At 35.9% G+C, this 19,478-nt stretch overlaps 1 protein-coding gene across 1 annotated transcript; it reads right to left on the bottom strand.

Moving 5' to 3' along the window:
• Positions 1-12,113: 12,113 nt before the first annotated feature.
• On the bottom strand, positions 12,114-13,771 carry LOC117330024. The gene is made up of 3 exons (XM_033888243.1): positions 13,702-13,771; positions 13,135-13,282; positions 12,114-12,364 (listed from the first exon to the last, which is right to left on the bottom strand). The coding sequence occupies exons 1-3, from the start codon at positions 13,747-13,749 to the stop codon at positions 12,135-12,137; spliced, it is 426 nt and encodes a 141-aa protein (XP_033744134.1). The 5' UTR covers positions 13,750-13,771; the 3' UTR covers positions 12,114-12,134.
• Between the last annotated feature and the right edge of the window lie 5,707 nt (positions 13,772-19,478).

The raw sequence follows: 19,478 nt of genomic DNA, 5'->3' as shown, positions 1-19,478 counted from the left end.
AGGACGTAAAAAACCACACCGTAAATGCTGAATGTATCGCTCTTCAACTCTTGAAAGCTGTGTCACTCATATTGGATGAGGTTAGTTAGCATATTTCTCAAATACCTCACAAGGTGATGCCGTTGTTTCAAGGAATGTGATTAAAAGAGTCCATCATATGTACGTTGGATATGTTGGATAAAGAAATGGTTTTGGCCCCAAATTCTACACCCGAGGATAACATTTCCCTATCCCACATACCTTACATATGATGGACTCTTTTTCTCACAACTTGTTCGTAAAATGCATTAGGAAATTGGTAACGTCGCCAATTTTGACGCACAGTTTCATTAGACATTGATTTCGACTGAATAACAAAGATTCACCTTACTTTTTAAGTACAGTATGTGAGAAAATTACCAATGTAATATTCTATTCTAATCATCGCTTAATCACTCTGCTTCTCCAAAGCTTACATTGAATGGAATTTTGAAATTTAAAGGGATAGCATTTCAATTATTGTATTGAAGGGGACAAAATTAACATTATTGTATTTCAGAGGATAGTATTGAAAGCTGTTGTTTATAAGGAATAGCATTTAACTTAATACTATTGAAGGGAACAACATTTGATAGTATTGCTTTTAAAGGAGTGAGATCGACTTTATTATATGTTAAGGGATAAACTTGATCGTGATTGTATTAAAAGGGAGAACAGTTATCGTGATTGTATTAAAGGGTATAAAATTAACATAACTGCATTTAAAGGGATAGCATTTAACCATGTTTGAATTTCAAGGAATAACATTTATTGTGTATGTATTTAAAGGAATACTACTTATCGTGATTGTATTCAAACGGGTAGCATTCTTGACTGTATTTAAAGGAATAAATGTTTTTGTATTGAAAGTGACAAGATTCAACAATATTTTATTGGATAGAATAAAATTTATCTTTTTTGTAGTTGAAGGGAATACATTTATCATGATTATATTTAAAGCGGTTACATTTATCGTGATTGTTTTTAGGCGGTAGCATGTATCGTTATTGTACTCAATGTGAGTCTAACTTGTTGCATATACATATATATAACCTTGAAATGTATTAATCCATCTAAACTGATTTAAGCTCTGATAAAATTTATCTTAAATGGGTAGAATATTCATCCGTTCGCAATATCAAAAACACTTCTTGTAGACTGTCATTTATGTCATTGGCATCTCGACCTCTAAAACCCAGGGCCATTTTGAGAGGTTTTCTTGGCGTAGATGGTGGGTACATTACTTAATAGCTTACAAGAGACTCGTCACGCGATATTCATAACAAATGAATTAAAGTTTTATACCAAAGAGCACAGCCACAACATCATAGGGTGGTCTGTGATCTCAGGTTTCATGAAAAACACTGCCTCGGGAAGGGGCCGAACCCTCACATCAATCCTCTATCGACTTTTTATTTCCGCCGTCTTACTCATTGCAATTTTTTCACTGTGCAATCCAGAAATATAAATAACTGAAAGTAAAATATTGTTGTATTTGTTCTTATACACCTTTGTTCACTTATATTTGAAAATGTCTGTTTACCTTTCCCAGAAAAGCATCTGTGGTGATAATACCATGGAGTAACGAAGAACGAAATCAGAGGTTTTCTGAGTTAAAAGTCCGGAAGGATGAAGAATTAGTATCAACGGTATTTAACGTCAAGATTCAAGAAATAGAACAAAAAAAGAACGAAGATTCTGAGTCTGCTACAGAAAGGACACTTAATGATGAAACTGAGTCGACACCAGTTAGATCTGTGCGGTTTCAATACAACTCACGAGGGCTCGAGGAAACTGCTTGTATTCATTCAGTAGTCGATAGTACAGACGATGAGAAAACTCTCGACTACATAACATTGTCACTAGAAGTGGAAATTGCCAAAAACCTCGTGATTTACACTTTTCACCAATACAACGGAGTTCAGTGGACCAAAACAGAAATAGAACAGAAGGTTTGTATTAATATGAATTCCGCATAGGCAATAAGTGACCTTTGTTATAGGCAGAGTATGTGCCGATTAATGAATGTTATTATACCCTAATGTTTGTAACTGTAGAATCTCATCAGGGGAAAAGAAAGATTTGACCTGCCTCGGACCTGTACCACTGTGGTGATCTTCCGGCATATTTGTTTGTATCTCCTAGCCAGTTGTTTACAAATGGTAGACTAGCAGAATCACAAACGTTTCCATTCAGTCGAAGAAGCAGAAAAAGATAAGATATACAAAAGAAGAATGTTCAGAACACACACAATCAACACATGTTTCTGTCAACTATTTACGAGAGTTTCTATGAGAAATTGGTTTTGGGGTTTTTTTTACCTAAAATGTATTCGTTTGTATTTTGTGCGGATTAAGAAACATTTTACGTCCCTGTTTGCAGAGTAATAGAAATGTTTATTTTCCCACAGGATTAAGAAACATTTTATGTCCCTGTTTGCAGAGTAATAGAAATGTTTCTCTCATATCTCGCTATGTTGGATAGTGTTTGCCCATGTAAGATAGCTATGTAAGATAAATCTATCTTACAAAGCATTTCACGCGCGCGGAGTGATCTGCGTTCAAGGGGGACAACTCTCACAACGTCGTCTGCTTGTGTTTACACCCGACAGTCCTTATCGTCGGTGTCGGTTTTGAAACGTTGGACTTAACTATAAAAATACATACATTCTCAGACAAATATATATCATATCTGCAGTAAACCAATAGGGCTACACGGTTAAACGATTAGACATTTCATCTGAGCGAACATATAACTCCGTTACTGTAGATTAGGCCTAAGATTACATGCCTGCTGTAACAGTCTGACCTACCCGACAGATTTGTCATTTGTCATTAAAAACCTGTAAACACACACAATCACCTGGCAATGACAGGAAGTAAAATAAAAGCCATAAAAAAAGAAAATGTCAAACATCACAACCTATGAAATGGTTCCGTTTGCGTTGGAATTTGTTTACTCTACTGTACTGTCAGTACTGACTGTTAGGCCTACTCAGTAACCTGTGTATTTGGAAGTTGGGAATTGGCTCTTAAATGAACGAACATTCGGTAAAAATGACACCCCTCGATGTTCATATAAAAATATTTATTTTAATTGTAACTCAGAACTCAGAGTCTATATTTGTGTAGAGTAACCATGAAAACTAACTGTCATCCTAGCCTTTCAATATGATCGTCGTTATCGACGGACCTACCTTCGTCATACCATCAAGGCAACCGGTTAAACACATATAATCCTATGTCACAGAAAAGATCGAATACTCGTAAAGAGTCACTGTTTGCTGGTTCACACACGAAGTTGCCAAAATCACAGTGAATTTAAAATTACCAGCCACGAAACATCATCGAGATCGACATCACTCGCAATATCCTTGAACTATGAATGGAATTCCAATGACAGTCGTGACGTCATGCAGTGACGTAGATCTAGTATTTTATATAAAAAAAATTGACTTGGCATTTAAAAGTACAGTGTGTTCTGTGAAATTATTAAATATGTCGAGATGCAAATCAATTATGTAAAGTTGGAAAACTCATTTCAGCGTTGGCTTACAGTATTGTTGATAGAACTTCTTTTTCTCGGATGTTGACAATTTGATCACGGCCACGTAAAAGTCGGTCAAGTTACGTTAATTTTTGTCGGCGAATTGTTCATTCGTTCATCACTTAACCGCAAAATGAAATTTGTGTGCAAACATAGTTTGCCAAAATAGGTTATGATCTTTCAGAATATCACAAGTATTTTTAGTAAAAACGTCAAATAAAGAAATTAAAAAAATTGAAGAAAATGGGTGGCTGAGGGACACTTTCGCCAGAAATTCGGTAATGATATGAGAGAAAAAGACTCTTTCATTATGTGTGTATGTAGGATAGGGATATTCCACCCTCAGGATCACAAAATGTGGTAAAACCCTCGGCAAGCCTCGGGTTTCACCACATTTTGTGACCCCTCGGGTGGAATATCCCTATCCTACATATACACATATGAAAGAGTCTTATATTATTTACCCACAAGAAAATAAACCCAACTCTTTCTGCGAAAACGGCCCCTACATCTTTTAAGTTTTTCAAGGACATATTTTTAATCCAAAGGACGCGTATTTTGAGGGTTATAACGTCCTCGCAACAGCCAATGTCATTTGAGGAGGGTTGTGAAGGAGACACCTATAAATGAACCAATGAAAAACCAAGCAGCGAGGAAAGAAAGGAAAGATTTAAGATCCCAAAGTGTTACAATGGGTCAGAAGATTATTTTGGTCTGTTCAATGTTCCCTAAATAGAAAACATAGAAAAACATCCACGATTCTTCAGGAGACTTATTTTAAGTCGTCTGCTACGTTTATCATTTTTCTTTTTCTTGGGGTCTGTGTCCCCCGAATATTGGTTGATCATAAGAGTTTTTGAAATTGATTTCACTTTTACTGTTAGGATGACCAAAACTGCCAATCATTTTAAATTAAATGAATATCCCGTTCTTTTAGGTTGGACGCAGCAGTGTAGACGTTGATGTTTACGGAGCCTTCACCACAAAAACCATATTCTTTTCTATGCGATATATGCGTGAGGAAATCATTGTACCTTCTCGTGGGTTCGAGTACAAGAGCGAATTTTCTACACATCAACGAATCACATTTCCTAAAGGAGCTGTACAAGGAAAAACCAAAATAACTGTAAACGTACGTGTAATTTTTCAAATAACATCCATCATTCTTTAGATAAATAGATATAATTATTTGCAATAAGATTTATTCCGATCGACAGAATACAAGTCTGTTTGTTCACAAGAAAGATTATTTTAGAAAAAATATAATAAACCAAATGAAACGGATCAGGTATTAACATTTCTTTCCTAACTATAACAATTTGGACATCCTGAATATCGAAATTTTGAATAATAATTTGATGTGTATTCAATTTTATTAGACATTGTCCCTTGAAGTTGAATGCAAGAGAAACAGGCTGAAAGAAAATATGGATGCTGAACAGACTAAAATTTCCAGCCTATCAGACATTGTATATGTTCATCATTCAAAGCCTTTCAAGAAGGAGGTCACGCTTCGACTTAAACTTGATCGCCTATTTCCGGACGACATTTCCCATGAAACCTTCCTATACTATTGTGATGACGATGGAAATTTGAAGGAATTAACTGGTGTGAAGGTTACAATCGTTGAAGAGGAGGAAGCAGAAGGTGACCAGATATATGAAGTAAAAGGTGAAAACATTTCAGGGTAAGTTAGAATGTGGTTCAATAACAGATTATATATCCTCTGTAAATTGTGCGACACTTGAAATCGTATTATATCATGGAATGTGAATTCTGTAAATTAAGTTCATAGTTTCATCCATTGTTCATCTCATGCTTCATTTATAGAGTTGGAGCGGCTCGCGGTGAGCCCGGAAAAGACCACACACGAACACTAATGAATACCTTTGGTTTGGGCCCAGATTATTGCAGAATTCTGGTTTTCCTATTGCAATATGAGGATCATATAATGCATCTGTGGTCCGACATTATCTCCGAGAAAAAATACAAGGAGAGAGAAGAGGAGCTTAAATGCCAGAATGATATGATTTATTTGAAGAGAACGGTATCTCCAACTGTGCCGATAATTAATTTAAGCCGCCTCAGAATTACCGTGTCAAAGAATGGAAGGGTGAAACCAGCTCCTGAGGTTCCTGTGAATGGCATGTTCATGTACTACGATCGAAATGCTGCGGAAACGTACAACCACTTCCCGATCATGAAAGATATGGGAATTAAGTGTGAAGCAGGCATTATTCAGTATGAAATTGACACCTCCCCCAAACGCCTACTGCACACGGCTTACTTCAACTCTGAACTGTATATGGACCAGCGGCCTAAAAACGCAAAACGACAGGGCAAAGAACCACAACGACCAGGATGTCAAAAGAATTCACTACCAGACTTGCGCTCGCAACGACCCGGAAGTAAAAGGAATCCGATACCAGACTTACGCTAACGTCATTTGTTCTTATTTGAATCCATATCATAAGTTTAAATTCAATGAACGATAAAAAATAATGCAACTGGGCCTTTTCCTAAAAAGAAGAAACCACCTTTATCCCATAACTACGCTTGTTTCACAACTGATATGGCACGTAAACAAATTCGTGGTAGTGTATTATTGTTATTGGTTACACACCGCAATGTGTAACCACTTTTAAGCCTCCGATTGATCATTTGTGATCCCCAACAAATCGTATTGGCTAACCTCTCGCCTTTGATCACGGACTCTTTCTTCTACTCTCCCTTTTTTTTTTTTTTTGTCATCTGTCTTCAAAAGATCAACATGGACACTTTTTGTGGATTTGTCGGTGGTCAACGCTAGCATAACTGGTTGAGAGGAGTGTCCGCATGGAAATGTCGATCAATCTGGGGTTTGAGTCGTACGGAATATAATTTGATGATGGTAAAATAGACGACGCACTGAAGCGAGATATTGCATCGATTTTAGGCCTAGTGACCCAAAACTGTCACCCAACTTCCCCCTTGATTCTCGATATCCAGTGGACCCTGATAGCCATGAATCGCTGTCTCTAATCGTAGTCATTTGAATGAACCGGTCACGGCATCTAACGCAGGCCTAAGCCTTGAGCTTCCCTTTTAGTTCGGTATCGTTCGGTACGGATATTGTACCAACAGAAAAAAAATCAACGAATAAACACTTTCTTATCATTCCACTTGCCTTTATTACAAATATATACATATATATCCCAAATACATAAAAAAAAAACGTAAAAATCATTTTGGAACATTTGTCTCATGTAAACTGATGAGATATTGCTCAGCACTCAAGCTCTGTTTCCGAAATATTTGTTGAAATGCATGGTGTCTTGAATGAAGGAATCTCAGAATGAACATTTAATATCGCAATAACCAGTAATAGCATACTTACGAAATCCAGGAAAGGACCGATAATTAAATCTGACAATGATAAGTCTAATATTCAGCGGTGACGTTCGACTTCGCGATTACGGTGTTGTCTTCCATATATGTATATTTGAGCGGAGTCATTTAAACAAGTTACCTATTAATAAATCACACGTACACAAGGATTGTCAAACTAATATTTCGTTTTGTAAAATCATACCATTTACAAATAAAGTACCGAAGATATGAGTCGTGCATCTAAAATAGATAAGCTTTCGTTCATAACGACCTATATTTTGTCGTGTAGTGATTTGGTTCGCGGAATTACGTTGCTACATTGGGAGAATTTGAACTTGACAAGCTTAAATTTGTAAGTAATGGGATAAATAAGTTCCTCTACTCGTGACGATTAGCTCTTTTTTTTAGATTAGAAAATTAACTAACTTGAGTTGGATAAAAAAAGATGTTTTTAAAAGTGTCCACTCGTTGGGGAACCTCTATATGAATTGCATTTTTGGTTATACAATGGGACAATGAAAAGGAGCCACCGTATAAATGATGAATTGATCTACAAAGAAGACCCATCTATGAAAGTCGAGGGTTCCACGTAATCAATCTGTACATGAGATTTGGGGGGGAAAATCACTATTGCAAATTATAACGTTTTAAAATTGTACAAAATACTATTTATATATTCTGTTCGGTGTTATTTTGATATGTTGATATTTGATATGTCTTACGCAAATCAAATCTCTGTCTATATTTCGGTTGTATGTTTGATACAGCTTCTGATGGTGATACTTGAAGTTGATACTTGATATGATGCCAATTCCTGCTTTGAATACAAACATAAAGAAACTAATAAAAAAAAATTAGCATTTCTTCAGACAATTTTTTTTTTTCACTTTCCGCTCTCATTTGATCTTAATCGTTGGTCTCTAGGCATAATTCACTTATCCCAAAAGAAAGCTGCAACTGTGTGAAGCATACTCTATAAATAAATATATATAAACGATGTTTTTCACGTGTGTGCGTTTTGAGCAATCGTTATTTTTTATCACTGTAAAAGACACACTGATGGCACAGTGGTAGCACACTTGCCTTTCACCTAGGCAGCCGGAGCTCGCTTACCCGATCGGACGTGAAAAGGTATTGGGTTACCTGTCAGACCTCTTGAGCTAGCTCCGGGTACTAGGATTTCCTCCCAAAATAAGACTCCCGCGCTTCTATCCGGGACAAAAAGAGTGATTAAGATAAGTAAAACTTGTTTCGCAATTGTTGTAAATATATATCGCTTTTAACATTTACACACCAGTGAACAACACGTATTGAAGATATCATGTTATACCAAATTATAATTTACCATAAAACTGCATCATACAGCTGTTAGGATTTGTAAGTGATATGAGTGAAATGAATCTGAATCATCCACTGCTGACAGCCATGGTCTTTAGAATCTTCGACCAACACTGATCAGCATTGCAGTCACTGTTACTTTGACACTGGAAAGGTGATACCGGTATGGATGTCATAGCCTTTCTGACTTGGAACTAGTGAAAGGTTGCGGGTACGAAAACCTTTTAGGGTCAATAATATAAGATAAAGTTAATTGATACACGTTATAACGCGAAAAAAACACGTTATTACAGAAATTTTAGCCTTTTATTTGCGTTATACATGTAACACAGAAGACGGCGTAATAACGCGAAACAACACGTGTTTCGATTCGCATTGTTTCGTGATTTGTTCGAGTATTTCGTGTTCTGATTTACGTTATTTCGTGTTTTTTCGCGTTATTTACGTGATTTTCGCGTTGATACGCATTTTTCTTCGTTATAACGCAAATAAGCGGCTTTATTTCCATAATCATGCTTTTTTTTCGCGTCTTTCTGCATTTCTCGAAAGTCTTGCGTGTAGCATATTTGCGATTTCACGGCACGGTTTATAGTGTGTTTGTTGTTTTTGAAGAAAAAGAAGTTTCAATGCCCCAAAACCAAATTGAGAGAGAGAGAGAGAACCCTGAGGTAAGCCTCTGTATGAACACATATCTTCACACAGGATGTATCTCTTTCACACTCATTAATCACTACAGGTATACACAAATAGACTCTCATTGAATTTGCATATACTTTACAGTACTACATACAACCATCACTTACCATAACCTCTCAACATTTTCACTTAATACATCAGATAAAAATATTTAAATAGACTTGAAAACTATGTAATTTTATAATAGAAGAATTGAAATTATAAAATAAAATTCGTTTGCAAATTTACTACATTTTTGCATCATCATCAAATCTTATTAGTAGATTGATAATGTACTACATTCCTTCAGTCATAAACATTCACACTGATTCGCATTCACACTGATTCACATTCAAACTCATTCACATTCACACTGATTCACGTGGACTCACATTCACACTGATTCACATTCACACTGATTCACATTCACAATGATTCACATTCACAATGATTCACATGGATTCATATTCACACTGTTCACATTCACTCTGATTCATTTTCACACTGATTCACATTCACTCTGATTCACATTCACACTGATTCGCATTCACACTGATTCGCATTCACACTCATTCACATTCACACTCATTCACGTGGACTCACATTCACACTGATTCACATTCACACTGATTCACATTCACATTGATTCGCATTCACACTGATTCGCATTCACACTCATTCACATTCACACTGATTCACGTGGACTCACATTCACACTGATTCACATTCACTCTGATTCACATTCACACTGATTCGCATTCACACTGATTCGCATTCACACTCATTCACATTCACACTGATTCACGTGGACTCACATTCACACTGATTCACATTCACACTGATTCACATTCACACTGATTCACATTCACACTGATTCACATTCACACTGATTCGCATTCACATTGATTCGCATTCACACTCATTCACATTCACACTGATTCACGTGGACTCACATTCACACTGATTCACATTCACACTGATTCACATTCACATTGATTCGCATTCACACTGATTCGCATTCACACTCATTCACATTCACACTGATTCACGTGGACTCACATTCACACTGATTCACATTCACTCTGATTCACATTCACACTGATTCGCATTCACACTGATTCGCATTCACACTCATTCACATTCACACTGATTCACGTGGACTCACATTCACACTGATTCACATTCACTCTGATTCACATTCACACTGATTCGCATTCACACTGATTCGCATTCACACTCATTCACATTCACACTGATTCACGTGGACTCACATTCACACTGATTCACATTCACACTGATTCACATTCACACTGATTCACATTCACACTGATTCACATTCACACTCATTCACATTCACACTGATTAACATTCACATTGATTCGCATTCACACTCATTCACATTCAAACTCATTCGCATTCACACTGATTCGCATTCACACTCATTCACATTCAAACTCATTCGCATTCACACTGATTCACATTCAAACTCATTCACATTCATACTGATTCACATGGATTCACATTCACACTGATTCACATTCACACTGATTCACATGGATTCATATTCACACTGTTCACATTCACTCTGAATCACATTCACACTGGTTCCCATTCACTATAATTCACATTCACTCTGATTCACATTCACATTGGTTCACATTCACACTGGTTCCCATTCACTCTGATCCACATTCACTCTGATTCATATTCACTCTGATTCACATTCACACTGATTCACATTCATACTGGTTTACATTCACAATGATTCACATGGATTCATATTCACACTGGTTCCCATTCACTCTGATCCACATTCACTCTGATTCACATTCACTCTGATTCACATTCATACTGGTTTACATTCACACTGGTTCCCATTCACTCTGATTCACATTCACTCTGATTCACATTCACACTGATTCACATTCACTCTGATTCACATTCACACTGATTAACATTCACATTGATTCGCATTCACACTGATTCACATTCAAACTCATTCATATTTACACTGATTCACATGGATTCACATTCACACTGATTCACATTCACACTGATTCACATGGATTCATATTCACACTGTTCACATTCACTCTGAATCACATTCACACTGGTTCCCATTCACTATAATTCACATTCACTCTGATTCACATTCACATTGGTTCACATTCACAGTGGTTCCCATTCACTCTGATTCACATTCACTCTGATTCACATTCACTCTGATTCACATTCACACTGATTCACATTCATACTGGTTTACATTCACACTGGTTCCCATTCACTCTGATTCACATTCACTCTTATTCATATTCACGCTGATTCACATTCACTCTGATTCACATTCACACTGATTCACATTTATACTGGTTCACATTCACTCTGATTAACATGGTAGTTTGTGTTAGTATGGAGTATTTTTCTGTTGTGTTACATGTATCGATGTTTTGTTTTTAACGTAGCGGTTGTCTGTGTGTTCGCGGTCTCGCACGAAATCATATCAAATTCTGTAACACAATTACCGTCTGTTACCGCTCGGTGCTGTACGTCTAACGAAGGGTCTAGTTATGTCTTAGAAAAGAGAAAACAATAACTATTGTTTTTCTTACTTATTATAGACAACAATAGGATGGTTGGCTACTCTACTTAACCAATATATGAATTTCACTCTCCTTGATTATAAACCGCATCGCATTTATTGTTCTTAATTCATTACGTATGAAGCGAGCTATCGTTCAGATTCAGCAATATTTGACAATTTACAGAACAATCAAATGAATGATATCATAGTGTCATAGGGTTATCATACAGCAATGATTGCGTCAATAAACAACAACACCATGCCACATTCTCTAACGTTAACGGGCTAGCCAACCCTTACCTTTATATCTTGTAAACCGGAAAATTATAAGTGTTGGTTTGTCTCAGTCTGAGGAAAAGAATATATATCCTAGCACTTTGAACAGAGAATTCGCAATAACGTTACAAGGAGACCATAGGTATTATATCATGGATGAATATATTTTGTGTGTAGAAATAATAAAAGCATTAGTGACTAGCCAAAACGTATAGAAACCGTCAGCAGTTGTATTTTATTTTATGTTATTTTTTATTTGAATTTTTTTTCAAGGTGTGAACAAAATAATAATGATAAACACAACATTATATAAAAGTTATATATGAATTTTTTAATGTAGTTTTGGCACACACTTATAAGATTCGGGACTAGCATGTATCATTCGTTTACTCGGCGTCGGAGTGTGTGCCGGAGGTTTTGGCAGGTGTAAGTTCATCGGGTTGAATGCGTCCAGTTCCGGGAAGTATTTACAAACAAGAGCCGGCTCGCAGCCGCAGTCACCATTTATTTTTATGACGCTAATACATGACTCATTCTGTTGAAGGTATGGTTGGCAGGAAGCTACAATAAACAAATGATATTTTTAGTTTCGTATTTTGCACATTGTAAAGGTTTTCAGTTGCCATTCACTTTCAGCATCGGTTTTGTTTGTACACCTATTTTCTCATGTTCTTACTTGCCTTAATAATATTTCTTGTACTCTAGATTTGCACATGACAATAAAAGAAGATATCTGACATCACGAATGACCCACTGATTTTGAAATACCCGGCTTATAACCAAATTGTTTTCGGTTGGGCCGGTTGTTCAATAAGGAAAAAGAGACGTTTTCAGACATTTCATATCACTTTCTAACGCACGTGATTCAATATGTCTGCGATCATGTGAGATTTACAGGATATTACTTTCTAAAGAAGGCAGTTCATTGTTTAAATAACGGGTTCAATAAATTCCACGTTTATATAGCCATGAGTGTAAGGGTGTACATTACGTGTAATACACAAATCGTGTTTGTGAGAATCTAAGTAAACACAATCAAATATGTTTCCCATAAGACAGACGAATTTCGACGGTATATTTTTCTCGACAACGACAATCGTGTGACTTCATATATTTATTGTAACATAAAGAACTTAATGACGTCACAATAGTGTTATTTGACATATGTCTTACGATTATATGTTAAGGTCGACAGTTCGCTGCTGGTCCCTGTGTCTTTGACAAAGCCATATGGCATGATATAACAGATCAGTTGCGTGATAAAAGCTCTTTTTGAATTTGACAAACTTGTTTGTCAGCAAAAACTGAAAGTCTGTGCCCCATAAACATACCTCTGACATACATGCTGATAGGGGCAATCAGTTGCCTTTTCTTGCCTACTGCCATGAACCTGGGTATTTTGGAACAGCATTGGTAGGCGCTACATTCGCTATCTAGGTCACATTGGAAGGGACTAGGTGTAGTATTGTCCACAGCAGCCTGTAGACAGAAAACACATTGTTGATACGCTTTGTGGCAATATAGAAAATATGAATGTGCCTTTTAAAGGAAAAACCTTATTGTAAGATCGACTCAATGGTTCCAGTCGTGCATTTTAGTTCTTCTTAAAGGAAGTAAAATATACCTTTTTACATAATGTTTATGTTACAGATTGAATCCAATCATTGTGTCGGGTTTACCACCAGTAACATCCAGTCTGATACAATACAAGTCGGTTTTAGTCTTTTTTATAGATCAGGAATGTAGTTTCAAAACAAAAAAAATAACGTCTTGAAGTAGTTTGAGGTATTTGGAAATATATTAATTGCATTATCTTGTTTGTATAGAATATACATATCATAGGAATAAAACATATGTACTCGTGCGAAAAAAAAATATTGATAATAATATGTACTTACATAACAACTCGCTGTGAGAGCGCAAAAGAAAATGAAGACGTTTATCATGTTTGCTGAGCAATCACTGGGGAGATACAATCTTATCAGTGGAAGACAATGTATTTATAAGGTTTTGGGATCGTCTATGCGACATGACCGACCTTGACGCCTTCATAAACATACACCGATACTGATAAGGTAGCTACTTCGTTATTGTGGAATAAACTTTTTGAATGTCCTTCTACATCTCATGTTATTAGCAGTTGTTGCGTTTAGGCATAAGTGATATATGTATGGATAATCCTTAAATATCATACCATGAGGTAGCCTGCAAAATGTCTAGTCATCTTTTTTCATTTATAGAAATATAACAAAAATACATTTTAGAATGTGCAGAAGATGTGGAGGCTTTGCCTTTGAAATTTTCAAATCTGATCTTTACATCCACATACAGAAAATCCCCAGTATCCAGGATATCAACTTATGTCTGACTGTTCTTTAACGACAGAAACGATTAGATAATTAAATTAAAAATCCACAAGCGATACAAATCAGAACAAAAAATCTATTTGCATGGACATCCTTGAACAAGTTCAAAAAGAATATCACTAAGTGTTCCGAGAGAGTTAACGTCTTCGGCTTCATCGTCGACACTTTGACAGAATCAGAACAAAAATATATGTGTATGGAGATCCTTGATAAGTTCAAAAAGAATATCACTATGTGTTCCAGGAGAGTAACCGTCTTCAACTTCATCGACGACACTTACCGTGAAAATGAAATTATACCAAAATTAAGAACATGGGAATTGACAACAGAACGACTACACATGTGAACGATATGGGACATTTCTGACTTCAAATCCACAAGGAAATATGAGATCTCTAATATGATATATAATATCGATCATATATCTTTCCCATAGTACTCATCAGCCTGCATCCCTGTTAAAAGGTTTTTTTCATCAGATGGCGACATCTGCTTTGGAAATATCATATCAACATTGACACCTAACCGTATGTATATAGTGGAAGCAGATATTTCTATCTAGAAATGAAAAATTAACAATTGCAAGATCTAGGCAGCAGTTTAATTTTGATTTTTACTTATATATGAAAACAAAAAAGAAAATTACATATACTGAAATAACGATTCCATGAATTGATATATATATATATATCTTGTCTTAGTCCTCGGTTTTTCTACTCTTCTACAATTAAAATCGGATAACAGCAATGCGTGTCCTGTATAGGGTTCTTACATGCAGTAAAATATAACAGGTATGCTATCTTCCCTTGGCTGTACGAGTTCCTTCATAATTAGCCCTCAGGGACAAATCAAAATTAGCAATTACATGTGCCATATTCATTCTTTTGACACTAGTAACAATGCTTGGTTATGATAATTTTATATATAAAAAAAAAAAAAGCGATATTTTACTGAAAACCATTAATCTTCATTTCAAATTTTGTGTCATGACTGTCTTTAAGGTGTTTAACACCATACCAAAATATCAAGATAATGACATATATCTTGTTGAGAATACTGTGCTACTTATGAAGAAAGAAGAGTTTATCATCATGATAATGCAGTCCTAATTTTGTTATATCGTTCACTCATAATGTGATCTGATATTCACAGGAAAATCTGTGGAACGGAGCGACCGGAAAATACCAGAGGAGGTAATGTCACAAGAAGTTTTTCTTACCAAGAAATCAGGATAAGGGCATTATATATAAAGAACTTCTTTGTTAACTTAAGAAGGACCTGGAGAATATAGCGTGGGTCAGAGAAAAGGAGAGACATTTAGTCACCTTCTTTTTATGTTCTTTATTTATGGTGTGACTGTTAATGATAAGAATTTGTCCAGGTATGTTGTTGATAAGGAATACTCTATGGCCGAACGATCGGAATGCTTGTTGGAGTTAATATGAAAACGTCATCAATGGACAAATGACGCTGGTATAGTGTTATCACACTGGAATCACATGTACGGATGCGTTTTACATCAAACCCTTTACATTATATCGATAATTATATCGAAGGTACCGATTTTGCTTATCAAGAGCCAGTACCAGACATAAAGACTGGTTTGCCTCAGTCTGCGGGAAAGAATCCCTATCCTTTGCTTTAGCAGGTAGCTCAAAAATCTTGGAATCAATGCCTCTCATGATGAATCAAAATAAAGGAGAAAAGCAAGTAGTATGACACTATGAAATGGCAGGATATAAGAAGGCAAGGTTTTCTTAAGTAATTGTTTATTCATGGACGTTTTAGTGATGAAAATCCTGTGTCATTTTAAGAATTCTTATTTCTTTAAAAATGTTCAAAATGACGTAGGAAATCGCGATTTGCTTCATCAAGAAACATGACTGATATTGTAAACACCCGAATTGATATATCTTAGAATTAAACTTAACTTTCCGTAACCACATACGGAAAGTTAAGTTTAACTCTTAGATCTATCAATTTGGGTGTTTAAAATATCAGTCATGTTTCTTGATGAAGCAAATCGCGATTTCCTACGTTTTAGTTTCCTGTGAATTCCCTATCCCAGTATAGTCTGGTTCCTAAGTCATGCACTCAATCTACCTTTTCAGATATTAATTGAACTTTCTCGTGATTACATGAAGTATCTTTGAAAAACACTTGTCTCGAAAATGTATTGTTCGTTACCGATAAATGGGCTTACCTTATCAGTTCTAGTTATTTGTTGAGTCACACTTTCATGTTATATACAATCATTTCACTATCGACTGATTTAAACCACGCAGCCTCTTTACTGCTATCGGAATCTCCGCTGCGGAAACGAGCTGTGTTTCGCTCATTATCAGTTATCTATGGTGGCTGATTTGTGCCATTTTCGCTTTTTCGCCATGGAAAAACCGCGAAAAAGCGAAAATCTAATGTTAAAATTTCGCTTTTAAACTAACACGAAAAAGCGAAAAAGCGAAATAGCGAAAAAAGCGAAAAAGCGACAAAATGCACGCAAAAAAGCGAAAACGTTTTCGTCCTACAATCCGGCGCTTTTTCGCGGTATTTTTTCGCTTTTTCGCTTTTTCGCCTTCCGGTTGACATGCGCACTATTTCCATATCATTCGCCATTTGTAAGAAGATGCCTCCCGTTTATTCTTCCCTATCAGGAGATGATTATGACTTTGTGGAATGTATCCTTAAGCAAACTCTTGTAGTTTTGTATGATTTTAAAACATTTTTATTTCTGTGTACACTTTAATATGTATATTTCGATTAAATGCCTTAATGCAAGCAGGAAATGATTTGATAAGAGAATACTTTTTCGCTGGTTATACGTACTCTGAAATTATAATCATCTTATTCTGTCGACACTCGATATCAATAAGGTGAGTATATACATGTTTGCCTCTATATACATATATATGAAGTATATGTGTCAATTACTCTCTGGTGCATATTAACAGCACGAACGATTTCAAATATTCAGAAGTAGAGTAAATAAGTTGGATATCTAGCATTTATTAATGAAGCGAATTTGCGGAGTTGTAAGATGCATTCATATATGGTACCGCTTTCCACCAGCTGAACCAGTATAGTAATTTCTGTTTATTTCTTGGAAATAACGCCAGACCCAATCAGAAGTATTCTACCCCCATTTAAAGTATCAGATAAAGCAACAATCAATTTCACTTATCGATAGCTAATTGGGAAATTCAAGAATAAAAATAGCATTTGACGTGTGAGGGCGATTATTACCAACCGAAAAAGGGATTTTCCAAAGTCGTATCAACTAGAGTATGAACGAGACACCATCCCTTGCAAAAACAAGGTCGCAACCATAAAGAGTCCGGATAAAACAGGTCGTTGTTTATTACTTTTTTTTGCAATTTCTTACACAGATGGCTTCATCAATCTGTGAATCATGTTATGAAAATGCAAACATACTCTGCGTTACACAGGCAATATTTCTTCACGTGAATTTTTTGCCCTTTTCACGTGAAATTCACGTGAAAAATTTCACGTGAAGGAATATTGCCTGTGTAGGAGAAAGTTGGGGGGGTTGGGGGGGGGGGGGGGAGAGAGAGGGAGAAATTATCATCGGGATTTTTCGTAGTAATAAGCCACAGTTGATTCCCTTAAGAGTTGCGAATTAATTTGCCCTCAACAAAGTCGGCACTGATAGCTATAGGTGGCTTATGTACAGCACCTACTAAAGTTGGGACAAAAGGACTGCAATTTAAAGTGTTGAGAAAATATACGTGTAGCGAGAAAACAACGACCTCAAGTTGATAAGACTAGATAAGATAAGACTCCATATATGGTCATATACATATGCAGGTGCATCGGTCATGTGTATTTTGCATGTGTCATTAAAGCTTCAAGTGTATTGTATAGATACTTTCTGTCAAATACAGGTAAAGTGATGTAATTAAGTTGATAAATAAAACATTAATGTGTATTTGACAAAAAATAATTGATCTTTTAAAAAAAATGATATCTGTGTTGTACATAACAATGAAATCAAACAAAGGAAATAATTCATATGTTGATTTCAATAGAGCTAACAAGTTTGATATAAGACGCTAAATCAAGAACGAAAGAGGTCGAAGAGACGAGTGGTTCCATCACGGACGAATGTGAAACCAATGTCACAACCTTTGGATCCCATCCACTAGAGGTAGCAGTGTACAGTAAAAATGCCCAATTCTGAAAATATGGCACATGTTTTAGATATGTAAACATTGCCAGTTAACCCTACATATTACCTCTAATAAAGTATATATATTTGTAATCTATGCAATGTTTGTAATTTTAATACAGCTCTGAAGGATAAGTGAACTTATTTTTTCGATAACTTTCAGACCTGTGAATACCATGGTATCAACTTAAAAATAACTTTAAAATTGCAAAATATTATGATATTTGACGCAAAATGACAATTCTATACACAATTTTTTTCTGAAACCTATTTGAAATCAAATATCTCTATCCCAAAGACAGAATTAATCTTGTTTTGACATATGATTGTGAGCCTCCATTTTTCGCTGAAAGCAAAACAAAATTTCCTGTGTACACACACTTTCAGAAAATCCTGAAATTTAAAATCCGAAACCAATTTTTATTTTTAACAAATGTGAAGCCTGTATGTACTATTTCATAATGAATATACCAGTTATAGCGTACATTTATTTTTTCATTTTTATCCATATCCTAAAACAGGAGTTATTTGCTTAACAAAAAAACACCCATGACCACCCAGTCTTTCTGTGGTGTGCTACCAGAGGATCTATGATGGAGAGGGAACCTAGAGTTCCAACCTTTTGAACCCACCAGCTAGAGGATCTATGATGGAGAGGAAACCAATGGTCCCAACCTTTGGATAACACCAACTAGAGGATATATGATGGAGAGAGAACCTATGGTCCCAACCTTTGGATCTCACCATCTAGAGGATCTATTATTAAGAGGGAACCTATGGTCCCAACATTTGGATCCCACAAACTAGAGGATATATGATGGTGAGGGAACCTAGGGTCCCAACCGTGGATCGATTCCTCCAAATAGGGCTTCCATGCTGGAAAAGGGGTGGATCAAGGGTCCCAATCATGAAACGTACAAGAGAGTAATAACTAATTTCAAACCTTAAAACGGATTGGAGAGAAAAACGAAAATGCATACAAGAAATCAACACGAATAAATTGCTTTCCAAGTCGTTAGTCACCCAAACGTAAACTATTTTGAGACTTAATGTGATTTAAAACTGCTGCTGATTATATTTCAGTGCAGTATGAACAAAGTAAAAAAACAACATGAAGATAAAG

Source organism: Pecten maximus, chromosome 6 (assembly GCF_902652985.1).
Source record: "Pecten maximus chromosome 6, xPecMax1.1, whole genome shotgun sequence".
In the NCBI taxonomy this organism is placed as follows: Eukaryota; Metazoa; Mollusca; class Bivalvia; order Pectinida; family Pectinidae; genus Pecten; species Pecten maximus.
The sequence above is the reverse complement of the archived record's forward strand: the minus strand, read 5'-3'. Positions and strand labels throughout refer to the sequence as shown.